At 36.6% G+C, this 19,503-nt stretch overlaps 1 protein-coding gene across 1 annotated transcript in view; it reads left to right on the forward strand.

Annotated features, from left to right (window-relative positions):
* The window catches only part of NEGR1 (neuronal growth regulator 1), a 960,822-nt gene that overhangs the window by 640,881 nt on the left and 300,438 nt on the right, over positions 1–19,503 (forward strand). Inside the window, exon 4 of the mRNA XM_081490654.1 lies at positions 2,933–3,064. Coding sequence (XP_081346780.1) covers positions 2,933–3,064 — 132 coding nt within the window. The remainder of the gene's footprint in view (positions 1–2,932; positions 3,065–19,503) is intronic.

The raw sequence follows: 19,503 nt of genomic DNA on the forward strand, positions 1-19,503 counted from the left end.
TACATTGTTCCCTGATAAGGTTGGAGAAGGATCCTTGAATCTAGGTGCATAGATTGTACAGTGAACTCTACCAACAAACATTCAATAGATGTAAATGGTGTTCTCTAGAGTTGAATGAGGTAGTAGTTGTGATATTGGTGAAATTTTATCACGCAACTTCTTTAGTTGCTGTCAATCTTTCAAAATATGCCATCTAACCATTTAGGAGAGGAAAAAAATGCTTATTTTTATATTTCAGAAACCTATTTTTCCCTTTTTTATTATACTCTTTATTCCTCATAGACATACAAATCTAATGTATTTCTTTAAACAATAGCATACACTAATACACATCATATTTAATGACTTATTTATCAAAAACATGCATTTTAGGGGGTTACACTTCTTAAAATTATATCAGTACACAAAATGGGAATATGCATGTAACATTTTCAGATACACATTTCTTGTTTTGTTGGCCACACTACACAGCTAGTGGGATCTTATTTCCCCAACCAGGGATGGGATGTATGCCCCGACAGTGGGAGGTGGAGTTGGAGTCCTAACAACTGGACCACCAAGGAATTCCCCATGTAACATTTTTTTGAACAGTATTTATTATTAAAAAGCTATATCATTATTATGATGCATATGTATCTATGTATATAATATACATTATATACTCTATAATATGCTATAAAATCACATTATAACACAAATTCACTAATTTTATGTGATTCTACACAATTACAGTTTGCAATCATTTATGTACACCTTTCTATTTCTTTGGTCCTATGATGTTTTTCTTCTCATTCACAGTCACTTAAAAAAAAACATTTAAGTATATTTATTATTTGATTGAAGGATGATTGCTTTACAGAATTGTGCTGGTTTCTGTCAAACCTTAACATGAATCAGCCATAGGTATACACATGTCCCTTTCCACTTGAACCACCCTCTCATCTCCCTTCCCATCCCTCTCCTATTGAAAATAGGTTTAACCCTTATAAAGTTTGCTTTTACAAGTTTTCACAATATTTTACCTTTTCACTTGTGATTGGCTTCATTTTATACTGCCCAATGAGATTATTTAATTCTGATATAGGCTATCAATTTTCCCCAAACTTTAATTTCTGTTTAATATCCCCCTTCATAATTTGTTATATTTTAAAGTTCTTAGATGTGAATAAGGATTTTGTCCTCCCTATATTTCAATAGCTTTTACAGACACATTTAAGCCTAGATTATCTTCATTGTATAGGTGAAAAATAAGAGAAACAGAAGGAAACAATAGAAAATCAATATTACATTAGTGAATTGGAGTCAGATAAAGGAACTAGGTTGAGCAAAGAAATGATTATAAAATCAGATTTTAAGCATATGCATTTGAAGACAATTGCTTCTTTTATAAGCTAACCTTTGTATACCTGCAATAGCTTATCATCTGACTATCATCTCAGAAGTATAACTCTCTTCTACCTACAAGTTTTGATCAGCCAGATAAATGGAGGAATGACTTAGTCATATATATTCTACACACTGCAGATTTCAATTAGCAAAGTCATAGTTACCTAGAAGGCAACAGTGCAGCAACTATTGGACGAGGGGAACTACAGGAAAAAAAAAATTTTAAATGACATAAATTTTATATTTGAAGTTCCTCCTCCTGAAAATAGCATAGGCCCATTCTTCCCCTGTTGTGTCTCTAATAATCAGGAACCTTCCTGCCTGGTGATTCTTTACTTTCAAAGTAATAAATAAAAATTCTGTTATTTCAGAAAGGAGCTTTTTTTTTCCCCCCCAAATCCCTCTCATTTGGGAATATTCTTTCATCTGTGATTATGGTTCTATATTTTTAATGTGTTATTTTAGTCAAATAAAATGTTTTCCCTGGAATATTAAAAAAAGAAAATGATTCAGTGTGGGGACTTCCCTGGTGGTGCAGTGGGTAAGACTCCGTGTTTCCAAGGCAGGGGACCAAGATTCTATCCGTGGTCAGGAAACTAGATTCCCACATGCTAAAACTAAGACCTGGCACACACAACAAATAAATATATTTTTTAAGAAAATTCAGTTTGTGTTATAATCACTTAACTCAGTTTGAGACTTGTAGGGTTTTTTTTTTAGGTTCATTAGGTGGGTTACAGGCCTTCCCAGATGCTGCTGGTGGTAAAGAACCCACCTGCCAATGCAGGAGACAGACATGAGGGTTCAGTCCCTGGTCGGGGAGATCCCCTGGAGGACAGCATGGCAACCCGTTCCAGTATTCTTGCCTGGAGAATCCAATGGACAGAGGAGCCTGGTAGGCTCCAGTCCGTAGGGTCGCAAAGAGTCAGAGTTGGACACAACTGAAGCAACTTAGCATGTATGCACTAGTGGGTTATATATAGTGTATATAGTGCACTTCCTTCGAAACATTAATAAATATGAACACTGAAATATGGCAATATTTTAATAAATCTCCATTCTTTATTAAGAGATCTAGCTTGAAACCTTGTGAATGAGTGTGAGATTTCCCCAAAAGAAAAGTAACATTTAGTTAGGTTAGATGTCAAGTTGCTAGCTTACACTATATAAAAGTCAATATGTACCAAGTCATATTACTGAATTTCATCTACACTGCTATGAGGTTGTTGAACTCAATTACAGAAATGTGCAGAGCTTCATTTGATATGTGAGGAGGTTAGGAGACCACAATCAATTAAAAAGAACACATGTATATCCTGTTCTGGGGAAACAGTTGTTTTAGTATCCCTTGTTCATTTTCTGCTTTTTTCTCTGACTTTACCTCTGAACATAAGAGAACAAAAGGTTTAATAATTCCCCAGTTTCATTTGGAATTATTTTGTCAGCAATATCTAATAGGAAGACATGTGATTGTTGTTTTACTTGAATGAAGCCTCAGGCAGCTACAATTAAACACGCTGTACTTTTTTAAATTTTTTTCATGTAGCAAAACCATTTGAAAACGGACAATATTTGGACATCTATGGAATTACAAGGGACCAGGCTGGAGAATATGAATGCAGTGCAGAAAATGATGTGTCATTCCCAGATGTGAAAAAAGTGAAAGTTGTCGTAAACTGTAAGTCCCACCATCTTTTATTAAAAAATTTCAAAGGGAAAAATTTCCAGTATTACTGGAAAATACTGTCTGAAGCTTATGTTGCTGCTTTTTCAGAGTAAGTCTATTGATAAACAGCACCTATTGGCAGTGCAAATGTTTGCCTATTAGAATATTGATCAAATTGTTTTAGTAACATCAATTGCCCCAAGTAATCCTACAATAATTCAGTTTAACGTGTAGATGGCAATGTTTTCAATATCATCTCAATCCTGAACTGTGGTATCCTTATTTCTGAAGCATCCTAGACTCATGGGAATGTCTTCATTCTCATGGGTTTCACTTGGAGTGTATTCTGACTACATTTAAGTGTGGAATTCCAGAGCGTGCTGTTTTATACTTAAAGAGAAAAAACTATTACTATGATACTCCTATCATTTGAGGATTTAATTCTATTTGGCTTGGACAATACTGAGAAAATAAAGAAATAATTTTTCCATGAACATCATTATTAGGAAGTTAGAATATTAAGTGATACTTGCAGAACAATCAATGTCATTATATTACACCCTTCCTCTAAATGCATTTCAAAACACTGATGACAGACATTTTTTCATTAATAGCTTATTTCATATATTATGATCTCAACAGTAGTGACTGCAATAGATTTTACTTTTCAAAGATACTCCCTTAGTCTTTCCCTCAAAATTGTTCACATTGTTTGACTTATTCAAATTGAATATTTGGGGAATAATAGTTTTTTACTAGAAGTGTTTTCAAGCTACAACTTCCAGTTTTTTTCCTCACATTTATAAATCTTTCTCCATACAGCCAATGTTAATAATGAATATATAGAATTGTACCATAGATCAGAAGAAAACTTTCCAAATACATCCCCAGATGCTAACACTAAGCATTTTTCATATATTTAATCTCAATTTTATTGGTCAAAAAGTACCTATCAAAACACACTCAGTAGTTGAATATTGCCAGGGCAAATTATTGCCACCAACTAACATTTGTCAATGGCTAAGCTATACATTTGATGTTGACTCATTGAAAAAGACCCTGATTCTGGGAAAGATTGAACGCAGGAGGAGAAGGGGGTGGCAGAGGATGAGATGGTTGGATAGCATCACCTACTCAATGGACTTGAGTTTGAGCAAACTTTGGGAGATGGTGAGGGACAAAGAAGCCTGGCATGGGATGGCAAACAGTTGGACACGACTGAGTGACTGAACAACAACTTAGCAAATGTGCATAATGTCAGAATGAGACAGTTTCTAGAACAGAGTTTCTTATATAATATTCTGAGACAAACTTCAGAAGAGTCACCCAACAGGTTACTAGAAATGGAAAATCTGTGTCCCACCAGGCCTACTGAATCAAAATCTTTAGGGTATATGATCTGAAAATATGCATTTATGAGAAGTTTCCATTGAATCTTAGGACTCTTGTTGCAGTGGGTTACTGCTCACCATTCTGGAACTCTCTAAAATAAGAGTTAATAAATATTATTCACTCAAATAAAATTTTCTGATTATTTTATCACTAGCCATGCTTATCTGAATACGAGTCTACAGATTTTATTGTTGGGGGGATTGAGAAAAGAGGTGAGAAATAGGACTGAAAGGAAGGAATACTTTTAGCAATGAGCCCTAAGAAAAGAGAAAGCAGAGTCCATCTGTCAAACAAGCAAGACACCCAGCCTGACAATGCAGCCCACTCTCAACTCCTAGAATTAGTGTATCTCCACAGTGATGTCTCCCATGGGGATACAGTTGAAAACAAGCTGCCATATGGATTTACATGGGTCTGTACTCCATGTATAATCCACTTGTGTGTGTGTTCACACTTTCGTTTCTATCCTTTTTACCTCTCTTACTTTAGTTCATTGTCACTTATTATTTAACTGGATTCTTGGTTTTTTGTTTGTTTGTTTTTGTTCTTTATTCTGGGCAAGTCAATACTTTAGACTGATACAGTTCAGGTAAGTATGCAGAAAAACGGAGAGAAATTGAATTGAGAGAAAGACCGACCAACGAGTTATGATTTGTGTAGAGAAAAGCATCCTTATGTAAAGCAGAAGGACAGAAATTAGGGAGACAGATGTCAAGAACAGTGAGGGATCTGCCACGATTTCACAAATGCTGACAGAAGACAGAGACAAAGGGCAATTTATTACTCATAGAAATAGTGATAGCCAGAGTATTGTCATTTTCTTACATCAGTTCCTCAAGTCCCAATTACTGCAAGGTGATATGATGAGGGTTAAGAGAAATCTATACACACAGTAGGTTTATGTCATAGCTGAAGTTCCTTGGGCATAGAAACTCAATTTCTTTTCATATATAATGGCAGCAAGCAAACCAGCCCTTTGCCACAGAGGGAGAAATTATCTTTATCATACTGGACTATAAACAAACCTACCCTTTGCTCCATGGAGAGAACCACTTCTATCTTCCAAGACTGTTCACTATAGAAACATCCTTGAAAAGATTGTCAGAAACAAAAGCTGTCAGTGCCTCTGCTCACAAGATGTTCAGAAACACAGGAGACCCCTGGAACATTGTCTTCCAACACAAAATGGGAGGAGTAAAGTTTGAAACATAGCCTCGTGACATTCCATCAGTTGAAAAGCGTGCTTCAGTGGCTTTTGTAGGGTTTCAGACATCTAAAAACAGGTAGAAAAGAAAGTGTTGTTAACCAACTTTAACTTGAGAAGGAAAATCAGAAGGAAAAAAGGGGAAAGTAAAAAAAAAAAAGGATGTGTTTATTATAGTTGTAATACAGACTATGTTTTATAAGAACTAATTTCAGTTGAAGTATAATCATAATTGGAAATACTGGTACCAACATAATATTAAAAATATTAACAAAATGACCTTGACAGGACTTTTTACATGGATTTAAACGTTCAATGTTTACTGTTGCTTCTCAAATTATACCTTTGATAGCTAACATTTTGTTAAATGTGCCATGAAGAACTGAATACCGATTGATGAGTTAAATTTACATCTCTTGAATGAAGATTTTATGTAAGTTTGGTCAGATTTCTGGTCACGCCCTAAATTTTGCCTTAATTTGGAATAATTTTGTCACATGTATACCAGTGATATCTAGCCATGTAGGTGTGTGAGTGTAAGTGTATATGTTTCTGGTTTTCAGGAAATTTGAAAAGTATTAATTTTGTGAATTCACCCCTTTCGAAGTCAGAGACTGAGCACTACCCATGGATTTTACTGATTTCCCAAAGGAAATTAGCCAAAATCTATTGAACAAACTTCAGTTTGTCAAAGCCCAAAATTGAGCACAGTGCTCTGTAGCCAGCGTGAAACTTCGTGTTCCCTGATAATCTGAAGATTCCCTGAAGATAGAATTACACCAGGTTCAAGGCAGCCCTCTTTTCATGGTTACAAATCAATATTGATTGTGCATATAAAATTGCAGTAGCTTTGTGAATAACTTGAAGAGAAACTTTGTCCCTGTTCCCAAATGAGGTTCAAGATGAAACGTAATAAATTTTCATAAGCTCTGGTACGTTCAGTTATGCGGAAGTCAATTTGAGGAAGAGACTTATGTTCCCTGTAATTTAGAAATATATAATATGTTAGTATTCAACTAATACATCTGCCTCATTCACTACAGATAGGCATATGTATATTTCTCATACCTACAGTAAATAATATTCACCACATACTTTGTACTCATAGCACTTTCATGTGGATTTCTATTGAATTAAATTAAACAACACTTTAATGAAATGATTAGTATATTTAACTTATTTTGTATAGATTGGACTAGTTTGTTGATCAAATAAGCACATGTAGTTTGAGTTATTTACAGAAATTTAAAGAATAAATGTATTTATTTACCTATAAGTTCATTTTGAGTTATTTATTAAAATTGTAAGATTTTATACAAAACTTTGTTTCTGGGTAAGGAGATTTTGTAGATGATTATTCTTCTGTTTTTCTCTGTATATTCTTTTATCCATTTGTATATGAATATAGTATATTCATGATTTATAATATACTATAGCTATAATAAATATATGAATATGTAAATTTCTTTATACTTGTTTATGTATGTATATACACATATTTACACACAATTGGATAAGAAATACACATACATACTTCTATGTCTTGGACTTCCCATGTAGCTCAATGGTAAAGAATCCACCTGCCAATGCAGGGGATGTGGGTTCAATCCCTGGGTCGAGAACATACTCTGGAGAAGGAAATGGCAACCCACTCCAGTATTTCTGCCTGGGAAATCCCACAGACAGAGGGGACTGGTGGGCTAGAGTCCATGGAGTTGCAAAAAGTCGGACACAACTTAGTGACTAAACAACAACAACATATGTATTACATATAAAATATGTAACTATGTATGTGTATTTCTCATTAAATTGAAAAAAAAAACTAAAAGAAATCATGACATTTATCATAAATAGACCTTAAGAGATTAATACACATACACATAAGAAGAAAGAAAAAAATGTGAACCAGTCAATTAGCTAAGCCAAAGGGAGCTAGTGGATTCAATTTGGACAGATTCTCTTGTCTTATCTGCATTTGCATTCCAACCCTGGAAGTGGCCTAGAGGATACTAGTTCCATAATTTTTATTGTTAATTAAAAGTGGAAAAATGAATATCCATAAAGCCCTTGAATTCAATTAAATTTGGGTAAACAAGAAATGATAAACCAGGGTCTGAAAATTCAGTAAAGCTGATTCATAGAAGTCAAATCTAGAAAATGTAGATTATATCATAGACTAATCAAGATCTCCATAGGGAAGCAGAATCTCAGATGTTAGAAATCAGGAAATCCTGCAAAACCTAGCCCTTCAAAATGAATGCTGCTGGTTAAAAGGGCAGGATTCTCTGATCTTGTGACAAGTTGTTTATTCTCCACTTTATTTGTATGTACTTTTCCTATTAAGAGTTTCCCCAGTGACTCAGAGGTAAAGAATCTGCTTGCAATGCAGGAAACATGGGAGAGGACTGTTTGACCCCTGGGCTGGGAAGATCCCCTGGAGGAGGAAATGGCAATCCACTCCAGTATTCTTGCTGGAAAAGTCCCATGTACAGAGGAGCCTAACAGGCTACAGTCCATAGGGTTCCAAAGAGTCAAATACTACTGAGCGACTAAACACATACACACACACACACTTTTAGAAATGCAGGCCTTATAATCAGGTATAACTTATTTGAATGCTTGTTATATAATTTACTGAACTTTGAGATCTTGGGAAACCACTTTACCTTTCTTAGTCTCAATTTCCAATTTTGTAAATTTGGGGCAATAATAGATAATTTTCAAGGTTTGGGTAAAAATTAAATGAGATGATACGATATATATACAGCACCTATCAGAGTGGCTGGCTCACTGTTAACAACTGAAAAAATATATATCTCTCTTTGCATGAATTTACTCTAGAATGTAAGCTCTGTGTCATAAGAGATTTTCCTTTCCTTTCTACAATGATATGTTCCTGTCACACAGAGCAGCACCAGGTTTATAGGAGGCACTCAAAGAACAGTCAATAAGTGAACTCTTTTAAAGATTAGCATTAACAAAGTGCATTATTATATTAGAAAAAACAGAAGAGAGAGATTAGGTTTCTTCCAAAATTATATGTATTTTTCTCCCAGGACAATAAGACTAACTAATTTCCGATACCATTTTTTTAACCAAAATTTTCAGGTGGATTCAATAAAGATAGATTGCCATTTATATAGTGCTTTCACCCAGGAAAAAGCTTAATTCCATTTTTTACAGATAAGAAAATTGAAGTTCAATGAGATTAAAATTATTAATAGCATCCTGATTTTCAAGAAGAAAAAGACAGGAATAAAAGAAGGTATTAATTAACCAGAAAAAATATAGATTCAACTAGTTTAAGGTAAAAAGAGGTGTGGACATTATTTCAATTTTCATTCATGTCAGTAAGATTTATATATTGATCATTGTATTTGGAATCAGAAATTATTTTGCACACATAATATCCGCTAAAATAGAATTCATTAATTCTTCCTGTGGTCAAAAAGTAGATATTTATGAGTGTACTGTGAACTAAGATTTTATCCAATAAATCACAGGCACATATTTGTGCATTATTTTGCATCTGATACATATTCATTTATGCAAATGTGCACTTTATCTTCCAATATAACTAACTCCAAACATGTGGAATAGAATGTACCAATTAGTATAACTTAATACAATTGTATCAAAGCCTGAAATGAGGGGCCACCAGGGAGAGATAAAAGAGGAAGAGGACTCCGAGGAAATGACCACTTTTCTTAGGCTGTTCATAAAGTTTTCTCCAAAACTTTGGGCAAGTTAGATATACATGGCCTGTATAAAACTAGAAGAAATGGCAGGTGACAAATATATTAAATACAGAGAAAAACTCAGCATTCAGAGTTGGAATTGGACAAAGATACTAACTATCATAGGACCAGAAGAAAAATGAGCATTATTTGTAGTCACAATTATCACTTAAGCTTTTGTTTCTGTTCCGTTTTGTGCCCCTACCTTAACTTTCTCTTTTTTTCATCTTTTACATGGCTTATAATTTAAGCTACTCTCCTGTTTTTAAATTGCTTGATAAGCTAATTAACACCTGGAACAACTTAGGACATAAAAAACACATATTGTTTTTCTTCTAAATGAAGTACTAGTTCATATGACATTTATAGAATAATGAAGCACTTTAGTAAATCTACATTTACCTATGTATTTATTTACCTATTTACTTATTGCTTACTATGACACTATCAAGGTGTTAGGGCCAGGGATATGAGTCTTCAATCAGTTCAATACCTAGGAGAGGAGAAAGACAAAAGAAACATGAAGTTGTAATAAACTGTGGCAAGTGCTTTGACAAACCATTCGTAACATGCTAGTCAAGGCTATCAGAAAGATGCCTTTGGGTATCAGTGAAAGCTTCCAAGAGGCCTTGGCCTTGATGATGTCTGAAGGATAAAACTGAATTTGATAGGTACTCAGAAAAGGTACAAGAAAAAAAAAATAAGGATCCCTGGTTGGGAAGAGCCCCTGGAAAAGGGAAAGGCTACCCACTCCAGTGTTCTGACCTAGAGAATTCCATGGACTATACAGTCCATGGTGTTGCAAAGAGTCAGACATGACTGAGTATGAGACTTTCTTTCTTTCCAAAAAAAGGAAATAAAGGAAAGGGTGGTCTCCCTGACAAAAGCAGAAGCATTTGCTTAACCCCATAGGAATTAGGGAGCATGGCTCCGCTTGATCTGTCAGACTGCCATGAGCTGGAGGAGACCAGAAAGGGAAACAGAAAGAAGGGTGGAGGGGGGGGTAGTGTAGAGGAAGCAGGGCCAGATTCAATGCAAGTTCATGAATTGTCATAGGCAGACATAGATCCAGTGCTTCACAATCAAAGAAGAATAACTTTGAGATCATAAAACTATTCAGAGATATATCTGAATATTAAAGAAATGTATTTAAATATTTTTACTTCCTACATACATGGATTGTACTTGAAAGACTTCTGTTTGTCATGGCAAAGACGAAGGAGAGAATTAAAATGGTAACACTGAGAACAACAACTGCATCTAAGAGAGATGTGAAGAGCTGAGAAATTTGAAGGAAAATCCCTATAGATATTGAACACGGAATAGTAAAAGCATATGATAATCACTCAGAAAACATATTTTTAAATAAAGCTTTTTTCTCAATCGAACAACATAAATATCTACAAATTAAATCTTTTCACTTGGGACTTTCATGGTTTAACAATTACAGATTTAATTCTATGGTTAACATAATCCCTCATTTGAAGCAAAACTGTTATTTAACATGCAGCTAAGGAATACATGATTTCTTCTATTGAGGTCAACATAATTGGTCCTTTGTTTTAAATCTAAGACTTACACTTCAGTTAATGACTAGGGTGCAAAGCTATTTTTACATAATGCGTCTGCTACCCAATTTAACTTTAATCTATTCTTCCACACTTTTATTGAGGTTTTGAAAGGGTCTTTAGTGTTAAGGGTCTGTGAGTGATCATTGACCCAGTTGTTCATAGAAAGTCAAAATGCATCTTCAGTGACCAGATGGCCAAATTTTTATTATTCCTAGTTTTTTTTTTTTTTTTATTTCCTAAAAGTGAGAGATGAAACTATTTTCTTGCTTTAGTACATGAGCAAAAATTTGTGCTCGATGACAATCACTGTTTGTTGTTTTTGGTTCTTCCTAGATTAGCATTTATCCCTTTAGAAAAAAGATATATATCAAGTATTAGATATAATAGAGATTGACCATCAGAGATTGACCATCAACTATCAGTAAGAAAGCAATTTCTAACAGATTGAAAATGCTTTAGGTTGAACATGATTCCATGCCAAACTGAAGAAAAGTGGTAAAGTCAAAAAAAGCGATACCAAATATTAATATATGTCACACACTTGTGTGTGCTTATGCTTCTGTAATAGTGTTCTCATCCAGATCCATGCTCTAGTAAGCTGCCCAAGGGTCAAAATCTGAGAACTGCAAGGTGGCTCCTTCTGAACGTATTTTTCAAACTGATCTTGTAACTTGAAACCTTGCACAAACATGCAGCTTATAAACTTGTATTTAAGTCCAACTTTGTCAGCAAATGTTCTCAGTAAGCATATATATCAAGCAAGATAATTTATGGAACTGAATTCTTTGTAACTGAACACTTGAGAGCAACACGGAATTAATCTTCTTGAATCTTTTCTGTATCATCATAATCGAACTTCACAAGAATTCTTAAGTTGTCTGTATCTGCTATTGCACGTGTGTGTGTGCTTTGTGTTCAGTTCAGTTCAGTTCAGTCACTAAGTCGTGTCTGACTCTTTGCAACCCCGTGGACTGCAGGACGCCGGGCTCTCATCCTCTGCTGTCCCCTTCTCCTCCCACCTTCAATCTTTCCCAACATCAGGGTCTTTTCAAATGTGTCAGTTCTTCGCATCAGGTGGCCAAAGTATTGGAATTTTAGCTTCAACATCAGTCCGTCCAATGAATATTCAGGACTGATTTTCTTTAGGATGGACTGGTTGGATCTTCTTGCAGTCCAAGGGGCTCTCAAGAGTCTTCTCCAACACCACAGTTGAAAAGCATCAATTCTTTGGCGCTCAGTTCAGTCAGTCAGTTCAGTCACTCAGTCGTATCCGACTCTTTGTGATTCCATGAATCACAGCACGCTAGGCCTTCCTGTCCATCACCAACTCCCAGAGTTTACCCAAACTCATGTCCATTGAGTCGGTGATGCCATCCAGCCATCTCATCCTCTGTCATCCCCTTGTCCTCCTGCCCCTAATCCTTCCCAGCATCAGGGTCTTTTCCAATGAGTCAGCTCTTCGCATCAGGTGGCCGAAGTATTGGAGTTTCAGCTTCAGCATCTGTCCTTCCAGTGAATATTCAGGACTGATTTCCTTTTGGATGGACTGGTTGGATCTCTTTGCAGTCCAAAGGACTCTCAAGAGTCTTCTCCAACACCACAGTTCAAAAGCATCAATTCTTTGGTGCTCAGCTTTCCTTATAGTCCAACTCTCATATCCATACATGACTACTGGAAAAACTATAGCATTGACTAGATGGACCTTTGTTGGCAAAGTAATGTCTGTGCTTTTTAATATGGTGTCTAGGTTGGTCATAACTTTCCTTCCAAGGAGTAAGCGTCTTTTAATTTCATGGCTGCAATCACCATCTGCAGTGATTTTGGAGCCCGAAAAATAAAGTCTGCCACTGTTTCCACTATTTTCCCATCTATCTGCCATGAAGTGATGGGACCAGATGCCATGATCTTAGGTTTCTGAATGTTAAGTTTTAAGCCAGCATTGTCATTCTCCTCTTTCATTTTCATCAAGAGGCTCTTTAGTTCTTCTTCGCTTTCTGCCATAAGAGTGGTGTCATCTGCATATCTGAGGTTATTGATATTTCTCCCAGCAATGTTGATTCCAGCTTGTACTTCCTCCAGCCCAGCATTTCTCATGATGTACTCTGCATGTAAGTTAAATAAGCAGGGTGACAAGATACAGCATTAATGTGCTCCTTTCCTGATTCAGAGCCTGTCTGTTGTTCCATGTCCTGTTCTAACTGTTGCTTCTTAACCTGCATAGAGATTTCTCAGGAGGCAGGTCAGGTTAAAAAATCCTCCTGCAATGCAGGAGACCTTGGTTCAATTCCTGGGTTGGGAAGATCCACTGGAGAAGGGAAAAAACTACCCACTCCAGTAATCTGGCCTCAAGAACAGTCCATGTGGTCGCAAAAAGTCACACAGGACTGAGCGACTTTCACTTTCCTTTCTCTGATACAAGTATCTAAATTTTTTAGGAACAGCATGGATTCAACTGTCAGCAGACAGGAAGCAAAGGTTTAAAGCAGCTGTTTGACTGTAGTGTAAAACCATTCTAAATAATCTTGTTGTTTTGGTTTGTGAATTCTTTGAGCAGTTATTTAAGGATGATGATTTTGTTCTTTCATGCATTGTTGGCAAATTTGGGCAACCTATTTATTTATTTTTCTTTAAAATTGTAATTTCATGGAAAGAATAAGTACAACAATGGAGAAATACATTTCAGAGAATTTCAAACTAGGGGTGCTATATATGCAGTGGAGTGTGACAGATGGTAGGTAACAAAAACAGGATGTGAAATCAGGCAAATATGATTTCTAATCCCAGCTTAGACCAATACAGTACTGGGAAAATTAATCAAACTCTCATAGACTCAGTTTTCTTACATTAAAAAAAAAACACAAACGGGGGATAATTAATACCCACTTTGAAGATTTGCACTGAGGATTATGTCATAATACTCTTAAAACAGCAGTGTGACTAGCACAAAGCAAACAACCTTCTACATTGTATGCATTAGTATTAATATATGGCACACATCCCATTACCCTAATTGTTTACATGTTAGTTCTCACCTGTGGCCTGTGAGCTCTTTAAAGAGTGAGACTCCTCTTTTATGCTTAAGGCAGTATACAGTGGTTCCGGGGACAGGCTCTACAGCTGGTCACCCTGGCTTTGAATTCTAGCTCTGCTGCTATGAAACTTGGTCAAATCATCAAGCTCTGTGTGTGTCAGTTTCTTAACTATTAAGTGGAGGCTATGAGGTATGTTGGGCTTCCTAGGTGGTGCAGTGGTAAAGAACCCGCCTGCCGATACAGGCGATGTAAGAGATACAAGTTTGATCCCTGGGTCAGGAAGATCCCTTGGAGGAGGGCATAGCAATCCACTCCAGTATTCTTGCCTCGAGAATTCCATAGATAGAGGAGCCAGGGAGGATACGGTCCACAGGGTACCAAAGACTCAGACATGACTGAAGCGACTTAGCACACACTTGAGCTAAGTTAAGGCATAAAAAGGTTTATTATATTATTTTTCATCTAAATAGCTAACAAGTTATCTGGTGATGCATGTCTTTAGGTTTAATACATAAATAAAATAAATATAAAACAAGCACATATGAAATTCATGATAGTAATTGTAAAATCACCCAAGTTCTTTTGTCTTATGGATGTATGCTTGGGTAACTTTTGAAATTAAGTCATAGAGTAGGAATGATCCACTCAAAATGGAATCCTGAAATCCTGATTCTAGATCTGAGGCTATTTCTTTATACCAGCCTGCCTCCATGTAAATCAAAAATAAAATTTAATTACTTTTAGTAAACTGTGTAAACACCAGAGACTTTGAGAAAGATAGTCTCATCTGAAGGGTATGGAAGCAAGATCACTGTGGAGAAGGAGAAAAAGGTTTGAATAACCAGAATATGCACAGGTGCTACCTGTCAGAATGGCTGTCACTGAAATAAAGAACCAAACCTATTAAGATTCTCAGTGAATAGATAAAACAATCACAATAAATAATCCTTGGGAATGACGCTGCACTCAAAATAAATTTGTTCGTGTATTGTATGAAATAAGAGATTTTAATAGCAAATGTAATGAAGTCTCAGCAACCTTACTGCTTGCTCTACCCGGTAAAGGTAACAAAAATGCAAAAACTACCCAAAATAACCCCCCCCAAAATGCCCATTGTGAGGAGGCATGAAAGAGTTAACAGTTTTTATAGGTAAAATGAAAGATGATAGAGTTCTATTGAGATTACTCTGTGTATGTTTCAGGCTTAAGATTCACTACTCTATTCTTATTGCTGTGAGGTCATAGTTCATTCAGTTTATCAAAAACTTAAAAAGTAGTTTGGTGGTAATTTCTATCTTATACCCACTCCCCAGTTGTTTCAGAATTAGAGCTAGAGATTCGGATAATATTTCTAGGTTTTTAAATAATACAATCAGACATGTTAGCTTAATGCATATAATTATTTTCTTTAATAAATCATACTTTGACCTAGTCTAAACAAATCAGCATCCTGTAGCCTAGAGCAGATGTTCAAAGAGTTTCTGCATTTGGTTCAAGCAGCTAGTGTACATTTACATGACAGGATGGAGGAAGTGTACCAGTAATTAGCTGAAGTTCACAAATGCTACATTTGTTAATGCTGTTTCACATTTGCGAGCATATTGGTTTTGCAGACTGTTCTATTTTTCTCTGTGGATGTTGAAAGGACTTGGAAGCTCAGTGCAATTCACATGCAGATGCAGTCCTTGCTAAAGCCTCCCATGAACTGTTCTGCACAGCCCAACAAAAAGAGCTGAATCTGATCATCTGTGGATTTGAGGGAGTCAAGTTGCATAACTCTAAGAATCCAGTGTCCTGATGGGATTTTCAAGATAGTCCAATGGTGCAGAAATTTCAAGTTGTTTATCAAAGCCTGTTTTTATCTTCTTCCAGAACAGCTCACCTTTCTGCCCCACCAATCTTGGACTGAAGGGACTAACTTGTTTAAGGGTTAGTTCTGGCTCTGTGACTGAGTTCCAGTGAGTGAAAAGTGAGCAGAAATGACCTGGGTCACTCCCAGGCTTGACCTACAACTGCTCAGGTCGAGTTCTATGCTTGTTACTCTTCCTGGCTAGTTGGAATAGTAACCACCAGAGTGATCTTGAAAACTAAAGATTGGCAAGAAGAAAGCTATCATTTTCTTGAGCCTCTGAGTGATTTCATACCAAAAAATACCCCTACCTCATTATCTCATTTCACTAATAATCTTTTATTGATCTGAAACATTATGAATTATTAGGTGAATGAGAAATAAGCTTCCTTTTTACTGACTTATTGCATGTTTGGGTCTATTTGTTGTCATAGCTTAGACTCTTCTTGGAGAAGGTAATGGCAACCTACTCCAGTATTCTTGCCTGGGAAATCCATGGACAGAGGAACCTGGAGGGCTGTAGTCCAGGGAGTCACAAAAGAGTCAGACATGACTTAGTGACTAAACAAAGAATGGCCCCTTCTGACTGGTATCATCAAAGATTTGAGCTCAAATCTTCTGTACAGACTAATATTTTTGCCTCATATAATTCTTTAAAAATATAGACAGAAAAAAATGATTAAAAGATTCCTGAGAAGAGGAAGGAGAGAATGAATCTTTCTTTCCTACAAAGTGAAGCATAGCCTACTGAATCTATATTTGCAAATTTTGTCAGTCATGGTAAAAAAATATATAAATATCATGCTTTTGAGGCTTCATATGATTTTGTGCAAAAAACACAACCGGATTCAAAATAGCATCTGGCCATCAACCTCTGATATGAACTTTCCTGACAAAATATGACTTGGAGGCATAGAAGATGGAACAACTGTTGGAAAACCTCCAAAACTTAATTCTGGCCCCAAACCAGTATTTAGAAGGTATGTCTACAAAGTATAAAGCTCAGAAAGTTAGAAAACATACATACACACACATACACAGACACACACACACACAATGGTATGCCTCGCTTTGCCTCATGGAAGAAACAACTATATCATCTTGAAAGGAAACAGAGAACTTAAGTTTCCTCCCTGAGCTTCTGCTCTATGGCTCAGAAATTTCCAGGCAAAACTGGAATTCTCCTTTCTGTATATGGTTACAGTTTTGAAGGTAGTCAGAATATTATTCCCTTGTTCTCACCCTGCTTTCCTTCATCCACTGGCCCACTGCACTTTATGGACTATGTTTTCAGAATTTAAAATTTTGTATTTAGGAAGAAAAAGATGACAAGAGTACTAAAACCAGACAGTGTTGGGGCCTGTAGCTTTCCATCATTTCCAAGTATTATACTATCAGGGATAAAAGGTCGGAGAGGAACTCTGGTTGATCCTATAAATTGTATTTGATTCATCCTGCTAGACACAGGACAGGAGATGCTAGCTGTGACCATGGACATGTTCTACACATTGACTTAAGAAATGCATCCAATCAGGGAGACAGGGTTGGGATATTTACATTGCATACCTGTGTGCTAGGAAGCATCAGTTCAAATCAGAACTCTACACAGTAAGAAATGGGATATTCAGAGGAACTATAAATATACAAATATGCTCCAGAATAAGAAAAAAATAGCACAGTTTTAAAAAACTTGAATGAATATGTTATTTAACTGACTGGCTATAGCAATAGAGAGAAAATGTTTGAAAACTTACTAAATACACTTCACACGAAACAAGAAGGTATTTCCTCCACAAAATAACATCACAAACCATAGAAAATAGGCTGAAATGAAAGGAGAAGAAAAACACCAATAAGATACATTAGAAAAATGACCAATTGTGATGCAGAGAAAGCTCATGAAAGCTGGCGACCTGTTATTTCCTACCATCAAAACTATACTCAGTTCAGTCGCTCAGTCGTGTCCGACTCTCTGCGACCCCATGAATTGCAGCACGCCAGGCCTCTCTGTCCATCACCAACTCCCGGAGTCTACCCAAACCCATGTTCATTGAGTCGGTGATGCCATCCAACCATCTCATCCTCTGTCGTCTCCTTCTCCTCCCGCCCCCAATCCTACCCAGCATTAGGGTCTTTTCCAATGAGTCAACCTTTCGCATGAGGTGGCCAAAGTATTGGAGCTTCAGCTTCAACATCAGACCTTCCAATGAACACCCAGCATTGATCTCTTTTAGGATGGATTGATTGGATCTCCTTGCAGTCCAAGGGACTCTCAAGAGTCTTCTCCAACACCACAGTTCAAAAGCATCAATTCTGCGGCGCTCAGCTTTCTTCACTGTACAACTCTCACATCCATACATGACCACTGGAAAAACCATAGCCTTGGCTAGACGGACTTTTGTTGGCAAAGTAATGTCTCTGCTTTTAAACATGCTATCTAGGTTGGCCATAACCTTCCTTCCAAGGAGTAAGCGTCTCTTAATTTCATGGCTGCAATCACCATCAGCAGTGATTCTGGAGCCCAAAAAAGTAAAGTCTGACACTGTTTCCACTGTTTCCCCATCTATTTCCCATGGAGTGATTGGACCAGATGCCATGATCTTAGTTTTCTGAACGTTGAGCTTTAAGCCAACTTTTTCACTCTCCTCCTTCACCTTCATCAAGAGGCTCTTTAGTTCTTCTTCGCTTTCTGCCATAAGGGTGGTGTCATCTGCATATCTGAGGTTATTGATATTTCTCCCGGCAATCTTGATTCCAGCTTGTGTTTCTTCCAGCCCAGCATTTCTCATGATGTACTCTGCATATAAGTTAAATAAGCAGGGTGACAATATACAGCCTTGACGTACTCCTTTTCCTATTTGGAACCAGTCTGTTGTTCCATGTCCATTTCTAACTGTTACTTCCTGACCTGCATACAGGTGTCTCAAGAGACAGGTCAGATGGTCTGGTATTCCCATCTCTTTCAGAATTTTCCACAGTTTATTGTGATCCACACAGTCAAAGGCTTTGGCATAGTCAATAAAGCAGAAATAGATGTTTTTCTGGAACTCTCTTGCTTTTTCGATGATCCAGCAGATATTGGCAATTTGATCTCTGGTTCCTCTGCCTTTTCTATAAACCAGCTTGAACATCTGGTAGTTCATGTTTCACGTATTGCTGAAGCCTGACTTGGAGAATTTTGAGCATTACTTTACTAGCATGTGAGATGAGTGCAATTGTGCGGTAGTTTGAGCATTCTTTGGCATTGCCTTTCTTTGGGATTGGAACTATACTAGATACATAGAAAAACCCCTCCCAGTACTGAACATAAGAAATTGCAAGGAACTATATGAACATTGCAATATGCCTTTTTTTTTTTTAACATAGCAAAGCTTGATTCAATATGAGAAACACAAATTGGAAGCTTGAAAGTACCACAAAATACTATTCCATCAGGCAAGGAGCACTGACCAGCTGCTCCCTGGAGGTGTGGAATCTGGTTTTAACTTGCCAATGTTAAGAGACTCAACACAAAAACTGGGTCTTTTTTGGCACAGAAACTCACATTAATAACACCCCTCTTCCATAAATGTGAGGCAATGAGTGGGTAACATACTCGGATAAAACAGAACACAGATTGTTCTATGCCAATCCCTGTCTTGATACAGGGTGATGGGGTGAGGGACA

The sequence above is a fragment of the Giraffa tippelskirchi genome, chromosome 5 (genome assembly GCF_054371585.1).
Source record: "Giraffa tippelskirchi isolate mGirTip1 chromosome 5, T2T-mGirTip1v1.2.pri, whole genome shotgun sequence".
Taxonomy (NCBI): Eukaryota; Metazoa; Chordata; class Mammalia; order Artiodactyla; family Giraffidae; genus Giraffa; species Giraffa tippelskirchi.